Source organism: Microcaecilia unicolor, chromosome 3 (genome assembly GCF_901765095.1).
Source record: "Microcaecilia unicolor chromosome 3, aMicUni1.1, whole genome shotgun sequence".
NCBI classification, from domain to species: Eukaryota; Metazoa; Chordata; class Amphibia; order Gymnophiona; family Siphonopidae; genus Microcaecilia; species Microcaecilia unicolor.
Window position 1 is genome coordinate 371,393,222 of NC_044033.1, and position 8,754 is coordinate 371,401,975.

The window sequence follows — 8,754 nt, forward strand, 5'->3', positions numbered from 1 at the left end:
GAATGTTGCCAAGTTCCTAACAAATCTAAAACCCTCCTCCCTGCACCATCGTCTCATCCATGCATTGAGACTCCTGAGCTCTACCTGTCTCTTGGGCCCTGCACATGGAATGGGTAACATTTCAGAAAATACTACCCTAGAGGTTCTGGGTTTCAGTTTTCTACCTAAGAGCCTAAATTTGGCTTTCAGAACCTCTCTCCCACATTTTCCTATGTCATTGGTACCCACATGTACCAAGACAGCGGACTCCTCCCCAGCACTATCTAGAATCCTATCTAGGTGACGCGTGAGGTCCGACACCTTCGCATTAGGCAGGCAAGTAACCAGGCGATCCTCACGTCCACCAGCCACCCAGCTATCTATATGCCTAATGATCGAATCACCAACTACAACAGCTGTCCTAACCTTTCCCTCCCGGGCAGCACTTGGAAACATATCCTCGGTGCGAGAGGATAGTATATCCACTGGTGGGCAGGTCCTGGCTACAGGTGTACTTCCTACTTCACCATGGTGATGCTATCCTTCTAGGAGACCTCCCTCCAAGGTAGCACAGGGGCTACCAGACTGGAGGTGGGACCTCTCTACAAACATCCCTGTAGGTCTCTTCTATGTACCTCTCTCCTCCCTCAGCTCCACCAAGTCTGCTACTCTAGCCTCAAGAGAACGGACACGTTCTCTGAGAGCTAGGAGCTCTTTGCATCGGGCACACACATATGACATCTCACCAACTGGGAGATAATCATACATGTGGCACTCAATGCAAAATACTGGATAGCACCCCTCTCACTGGTGGACTACTGACTCCATCTTAGTGTTTTTGAGTTTTTCAATAATTTAAAACTTGCTACAGTATTAAGAATATTAGCCTAATATAAAAGTGTCTTTTAGTTTATATAGTATATTGTATGATTTATTTAGTGTTTCCTTCTTAGATGGTTGTGGAGACTAATCACATTTCTACCAAACCTAAAAGGGAATTGGTAAATGAGTGAGAGGAAAGATTATATCACTCTGGAAAAATTAAACCTTAGAAAATAATCTCTCACTCTAGATACAATCTGAATCCATAGTCCTAATATTATGCAAACTTATGCTTTATACTGAGAGTAAGACACAAGACTTGGATGTTATTATAAAAAAATAAGTTGTTTATTGTGACATAGGCAGCAAATAATAGATGTACTTAGAGACAGTGAATCATGCTAACCCAAAATGATGGCAAAAGGATCTAGGTTTAGCTAAGAAAGTGCACACTTGCCTAATCCCAAATTAGGATATCCTAACAAACTCTTGGCACTAAGGAGGTAACAGTTCAGACCTGACAGATGGTATCACTCACAAACACTGGATCAGGAAACAGCACAGACACTCGATAATGGTAGACCAGGATCAGGAACACCGGTACACAGGAACTCGGGTACAGGTAGCAGGTGGATTCCCCAGCCGGGAAGTCTCAGGCAGCGATGCCACAGATTAACGAGCCTTCATCGGGTGGCAGTGCTCGAAGCCAGATGAGGACGGTTACTAAGGTTGAGGAGATAATGGCGTGCCAGCTAACCTAACATCTTCAAGTAAGGGGTCTTTATACCTTTCTTAGTGCCAGTTGGTTTGGAGCTTGACAACCTAGAGTTCAAGTAGTGACGTCCATGCTGATAACCATATAACAACAATAAGTTGTTATTGTCCATTTGTTTTGCCCAGTGCTTTTTTTGTAGAAAAAAAGGTGCCGGTACTCATTGTGGGCGGGGTCACCACACATGGCACCGCCCCTATTATAGCCACACCCACATTAGCCACACCCCTTATACCAGCCATGGCGCATATAAACAGACATCATTGAAAATATTATACTAGTATAGGAGAAAAAATAATGTGATTTTTTTTCATTATAAATAATTTCTGTAAGCTGTTACAGCTCCAGTATACCCAGTGCAAAATAAGACAAATTCCAAATACTAAAATGAAAATAAAATGATTTTTTTCTACTTTTGTTGTCTGGTGACTTTGTTTTTCTATCCATATTGGTCCCAGTCTCTGATTCTGCTGCTCTCTATCTGTTCTCTTAACTCCATTTCCAGGGCTTCCTTTCCATTTATTTCTTTACTTTCCTCCTTTCTTCTTCTTTTGTTGCCCTGCATCCATAAGTAAAAGCTGGGTCCTCCTCCATGGAATTGACGAGGAGGTATAACATGGATCCAGCTTTTGCCTATTTTCTCCATCCATGTGCAGTTTTTCTCCTCTCTTCCCTTTCCCTCATCTCCATCCATGCGCATCTTCTTTTTTCTTTCCTCCCCTCCATTCATGTCCAGCACTTCTCTCTCTTTCCCTCCATCCATGTCCAGCATTTCTCATCTCTCTTCCCTCCTCTGTATCCATATAAAGCAATGATTCTCTCTCCCCTCTCCTCCATCCAAGTCAGCATTTCTCCTCTCTCCTAGCCAACTCCTCCATCCATCCATGTCCAGCAATTCTCCTCTATCTCCTGCTCTCCTCTCCATCCATTTCTAGCATTTCTCCTCTCTCCCCTCTCATCCATGTCCAGCAATTCTTTCTTCCCTCTCCTCCCCTCCCTGTCCAGAAATTCTATCTTCCCTGCCCTCCCCTCCATGTCCAGCAATTATCTCATCCCTGGCCTCCCATCAATGTCCAGCAATTCTCTCTCCCCTGCCCTTCCCTCCCATCCCATGTCCAGCAATTCTCTCTCCCCTGCCCTTCCCTCCCATCCCATGTCCAGCAATTCTCTCTTCCTTGCCCTTCCCTCCCATCCCATCCTATGTCCAGCAATTCTCTCTCCCTTGCCCTTCCCTCCCATCCCATGTCCAGCAATTCTCTCTCCCCTGCCCTTCCCTCCCATGTCCAGCAATTCTCTCTCTCTTGCCCTTCCCTCCCATGTCCAGCAATTCTCTCTCTCTTGCCCTTCCCTCCCATGTCCAGCAATTCTCTCTCTCTTGCCCTTCCCTCCCATCCCATGTCCAGGAATTCTCTCTCCCCTGCCCTTCCCATGTCCAGCAATTCTCTCCCCTGCCCATCCCATGTCCAGCAATTCTCTCTCCCCTGCCCTTCCCATGTCCAGCAATTCTCTCTCCCTTGCCCTTCCCTCCCATCCCATGTCCAGCAATTCTCTCTCCCTTGCCCTTCCCTCCCATCCCATGTCCAGCAATTCTCTCTCCCCTGCCCTTCCCTCCCATCCCATGTCCAGCAATTCTCTCTCCCCTGCCCTTCCCTCCCATCCCATGTCCAGCAATTCTCTCTCCCCTGCCCTTCCCATGTCCAGCAATTCTCTCTCTCCTGCCCTTCCCATGTCCAGCAATTCTCTCTCCTCTGCCCTTCCCTCCCATCCCTTGTCCAGCAATTCTCTCTCCCCTGCCCTTCCCTCCCATCCCATGTCCAGCAATTCTCTCTCCCCTGCCCTTCCCTCCCATCCCATGTCCAGCAATTATCTCTCCCCTGCCCTTCCCATGTCCAGCAATTCTCTCTCCCCTGCCCTTCCCTCCCATCCCATTGATTTCCAGCAATTCTCTCTCCCCTGCCCTCCCCTCCCATTACTTCCAGCGATTCTCCGCCTCTTTCCTGCCATCCCATTGACGTGCAGCGATTTTTCCGTCCCTCCCCTGCCCTCACCTCTCCCATATCCAGCGATTCTTCATCCCTCAGCGTCCTCCTTCACTGCCTGCCAGCCAGCGTCGGACTCAGAAGCGAACGGTGCAGGCAGCGATTGGCTGGCAGCATCGTAGCTTCCCTCTGCATGTCCCGCCTACAACTTCCTGTTTACGCATAGGCGGGACTTGCAGAGGGAAGCTACGACACTGCCAGCCAATCGCTGCCTGCACCGTTCGCTTCTGAGTCCGACGCTGGCTGGCAGGCAGTGAAGGAGGACGCTGAGGGACGAAGAATCGCTGGATATGAGAGAGGTGAGGGACAGAAAAATCGCTGCACATCGATGGGAGGGCAGGAGAGAGGCGGAGAATCGCTGGAAGTAATGGGAGGGGGAGGAGGAGAAAAAGGTGCCGGTACGCCGTACCGTTGCGTACCGGCACAAAAAAAAGCACTGGTTTTGCCTTTTGTCAGACTGGAAGACTCCTTATGCACCTCGAGGCCTTCACACAGTACCAAGCCTCTGAAAATGGTCAGGTCTATAAAAGTCAGGTTCATATTGCAGGCTAGTGCTGAATTGTAATGACTTATGCGGGGTTTTAGCCCACAGGGTGGACTCCCTTGTTATTGCGGTGACTAAGAAGAACACCTTGCCAGTGGAAGGGGCATTTCCCTAAAAGACCTACAGGATAGGAAGCTGGAAGGCTCACTGAAACAAGCCTTTGAAGTGGCCTCTTTGGGCCTTCAAGCAACAGCGTGACTCTCGTTTGTGGCAAGAGCATGCCTGAAGTGGCAACAGCAGTCTGTAACACAAGACAGGTGCCATAATGCCTGGCTGGAAATGGAGCCCGCCTACTTGGCATATGCTATTGATAAACAAAAGCACAAAACTATCAGGATAATATAAACTCTAAATAAACCTATCCAAAATAATAATAAAATATGTGAATGTGATATGCTCAGAACCAATATGTGACATATATATGTGAAAATAAATTATATCTGCCAGTCGCTGTCATCTATCATTGCACATCATAAGTCCTTCCCAGCATTATTATATTATTGTCATAAAGTTCACACTGTTGATCACTCATTTGAACCACTTCTCAAAAATTTGTAAACAGTTCATAAATGAAAGGACTTATCTGTTGAATAGCTGTTGCATATTTTCAAACTCCACACCGATCATGTCTTTATTTTTCACAAGGCTGATCCATAATGATAGATGCAGGACTACAAACTCCAGTAAACTCATGCACTGTTTCAACTCGGATCCAAGTTTCACCACCTTATAGTGGCTTCTCAGGGGATAAAGACTGATTTGCAGTCTAAATGCTTCAAGATGGTGCATAGCTATAAAAGCTAACATCCTAATATATGTTTAGCTATTGTAAAGTAAAAGTGCAATTATTAAAAGCCATGGTCAACACATCTCTAAGGAGCTCTTTTACCAAGCTGCGGGAAAAAGGGCCCTATGCTGGCAGCAGAGTCTTTTTTCACGCACACCAGGGCCCTTTTTACCACGGCGGGTAAAAAGACCCCAGGCACATGTGGCCATGTGGAAAGAGAACTCTTACCACATGGCCATGCAATGGGGAGCCCTTACCCACCACCAATTGAGGTGGTGATAAGGGCTCCCACAGTAACCGGGCAGCGTTCGGCGATGCCTGATTACCACCGAGTTATCGCCATGCAAGCCATTTCCAGGGGTTTTCTTTTCCCTCAGGGCAGGACTACTGCCGGCAGCCACAAAAGAGCAAGCAGTAAGCCCACATTAGGCTTACCGCCGCTCGGTAAAGAGCCCTTTAATTTGTAGCTGAATATTTGAATTTAAGCAATGATGAAACATACTTAGGTAACACACTGATGTGTTAACTATTTTCTTATTTCTTCTAGATTAGTTTCGGCTCTTACACTGCTCAGTAAGAAATTGGACTGCTATAAAATTACACTGGAATGCAAGCCCCAAAACGTGGCTTTCTATGAAAAGTTTGGTTACTCGCCTTCAGAAGAAACTTACATGCAGAAGAGGTTCTGCGATTGAAAACTTGGAGAGCACTTTTACATGACAATTGGTGGAGGAATGTTTACTGCAAACTTCTTGCAACTTTCTTCAATTTTTGCTGCAAACCTAATATACCTGTAAACACTAGACTTCAGATCAAAAAAAACATTTTTTTTTAAATTCATAAAAAGCAACTTTTAAATACAGCTTTAGGACATGAACTTGGGAAGGAGAAAAAAGCTAGATTGGCTTTAAATTTGATTCTTAAATTAATCAGATTATAGAGAGAGGTTTTTGGTTTTTAACCAGATATATTTTTTATCTTGGAGTTTCTCTTGCATTGTATTTTTGTACACTTTGCCTCATTTCTTGGTGGTATGAAAGGGCAGTTAACAGAGCAGTGCTTCTGCCCTCCTCTTCCCCCACCCCATCCCATGAGAGCAAGACCTATTTTGCCTTGAAAAATCTGCTGTTCTCTGCATAGTTGTTCTGCAGTGGACAACATAACTCGTCCAAAAAAGCAGTTGGAGATGGAGAGACACATTTAACAGAGCAACATTCCTATGCACGTAATCAAATGTTTATAAGTGCAGTTCACTGCAAAGGGTTCCATGTTACTGACTGCATCATAACATACTGAACAAATATCAAATTCTGTAGCTTGTTCCTACCTGGGCTCTGTGGTGATGTCTTCCTAATTAGATTAATACAGGTGGGGAGTGCATTATATAACATTTTGCAAAGGGAATCGGTACAGTACATTTATCAGAATATGAAAGTTTATTGTGAAATATCTGTAAGAGATTGTTATTGCTATTAACACATGGGGAGGCCTGTTATATGAAAGCAGTGGACTAGCTGCTCTGCTATGCCAGATTAGTTTGATGTGAAATGTAAAAACTAGAATTGAAGTAGTGAGGCTCTGGATCCTTGGATCTTGAGAATGATGTCATTCGTTAACAGAAAAAGTACCTACTCTGTTTAGCATTGCTTCCTCATACTAACATTGAGTACATGAAAGCAATTGGTGGAGTTATGAAAAGGAACAGTATCCAAAATTATAATGTTGTGACTCTGCTACTTCTGACATTCTCTCCCTACTCCTCCTGCCCCTCACATCCCACCCTCACAACACCACACATAGTAGAGCTAGTTAGTGTAGCCTTTTTAATTTTCAGATCCGCTTGGAGCTGTAACATTATTTTGTAAACCTGTCGCATGGTCGCAAAGACCAAGTTTAGGCCTAGCTGTCAACATTTTTAACCTTGTGCAGATTGGCATTAATGTAATGGTTTACTCTGTGTTATTCACACACACAAACATTTCTTGCTAAGTAATTCTCCAAGGTTCTGAATCGGAGGATTCATGACTAGTCCATATCTCTCACAGAGGGGAGGAGGCAGACATCAGTTTAGTCATTTTGATTAACCAGCGGTAGGTCCTGCCATACTTAACATTTCTGTTGTGCCTGGGGTCTTTACTGCTACCTGCTTTGCTAGAAGCTATTCAACAGCAGTTTTCTTAGTGTCAGCTCCACTGTTCTGAACCAATGGGTGTTAACCCTTCCTACCAGCAGGTGGAGGTAGAGAAAACCGAATTCTGCCAGGGCATCACCAGCCTAAGCTTAAGGTGCTCCCTGGAACAATCTAGTATTTTTCTGTACCTTCAGCAGGTGGTAGGTTGTGCTGACGGTGCTCCTGGCCTTGGCCGCACAGCGTTGAAGCTTGGCTCTGAAGCCCCCAGTTGCACTTCTTAGTGCCACTGTATGAGGCTTTGGTCTCCCCCACCCCTTGGGCTCCCTTCAACTCCGATGCTTTCCAAAATATATATTCAATTGGCCTGGCTAGCTTTATGCCTTTGGTCAGGGGCTAATTCTATGGTACTTTCTCTCTAGGCACACCCAGGGAGAGCTGGGGACAGCAGCGATGCTGTAGCCCTGGGCTGAGGAAGGCCGGGGCAGTCAGACAGGTCTGTGTGCGTCTGCCATGTGGCAGCACATGCTGCGTGGCCTTCAAAGCCAGCAGCTGAGCTGGAATAATGGATTATTTTTATAGTTTGTAAATGTGGACTCATTCAGTCTCTTTTCTCTCAGCAAGCATTTTACATGTGCCTTCCACCCCCCCCCCCCCCCCCCCCCCCCTTTCAGCTCAAATGGATACATTTCTCTCATTACCTGCCAAGGCACATTGGTGGTTAGAATTCTCTCTCAATTCACTCAGACTTGGAGGCCAAATCTCTGGTCATGTGATGGACTTTCATTCCTAGCCACCCTGGCTCCCTCTGCAGATCATCTCTCTTGGAGTCTCTGAGCTGGTCTTGGTCTTAGATCCAAAAGCTACCTCACTCTGTCTTAGATTCTGGCGTGCCTGGAAGTCCGCTTTGACAAAAGCCGAGGGGATGGTCCTCCTTCCAGAGAACAGGTGGAGAAGGTGCAGGCACAGAGGCGCACTGGTTGTGAGATCTTCCGTAGCCCACAGTCTGGGACTGTTTGCAGCTACTGGGCTACATGGGTGCAACTCTTAAGGTGGTGCTATGAGTGAGGGCTCTCATACTCCCTCTACAGCAGGCCCTGTTGTCCTGGTGGGTGCCAGCCTCTTTGGACTTCCTTCATTCTCTTCTGCTCATGCCCAGAGCAAGGATCAGTCTAGCCTGGGGGATAGTCTGGTGAACCTTTTGAGAGGGTTCCCTCTGGATCCTCCTCAGTGAGTGCTGGTCACCATGGACGTGAGTCTTGTCAGTGAGCTCACTTTCTTGGGCATGTAGCACAGGGCACCTGGTCAAGCCAGGAGTCATCCTGGTCCTTCAACTGCCTGGAGACCCAGGTGGTCTGCCTGCCTCTACAGGAGTTTCAGCTGCTCTTAGAAGGGATAGTGGTCAGAGTGATGTCAGACAGCACCACGGCAGTGGCATACTTCAAGCAGGGATCTGGCAGTTGGCTGAGACACATCTGTAGGCTATCTCAGCAGTCCATATTGTGGGCAATGGCAATGTGTAGGTAGACTTTCTCAACTGTTCTCTCCTGGATCTGGGAGAATGGGAGATGGGGCTTTAGGCCTTCCAGCTCATTATGGACTTCTGGGGGCCTCCTCATTTCATCTTCATGGCGTCCAGAGTTAATGTGAAAGCTTTATCAATCACCAGAAGGACCAGGCCTC

General features: G+C 46.5%; 1 protein-coding gene across 2 annotated transcripts in view; it reads left to right on the forward strand.

The window, feature by feature from the left end:
* Positions 1–7,687, forward strand: part of GNPNAT1 (glucosamine-phosphate N-acetyltransferase 1) — a 76,250-nt gene extending 68,563 nt beyond the window's left edge. For both annotated transcript variants that reach the window (XM_030198573.1, XM_030198574.1), the window contains exon 6: positions 5,491–7,687. In XM_030198573.1, coding sequence (XP_030054433.1) covers positions 5,491–5,638 — 148 coding nt within the window. In that variant the 3' untranslated portion in view covers positions 5,639–7,687. The remainder of the gene's footprint in view (positions 1–5,490) is intronic.
* The last annotated feature ends 1,067 nt before the right edge of the window (positions 7,688–8,754 follow it).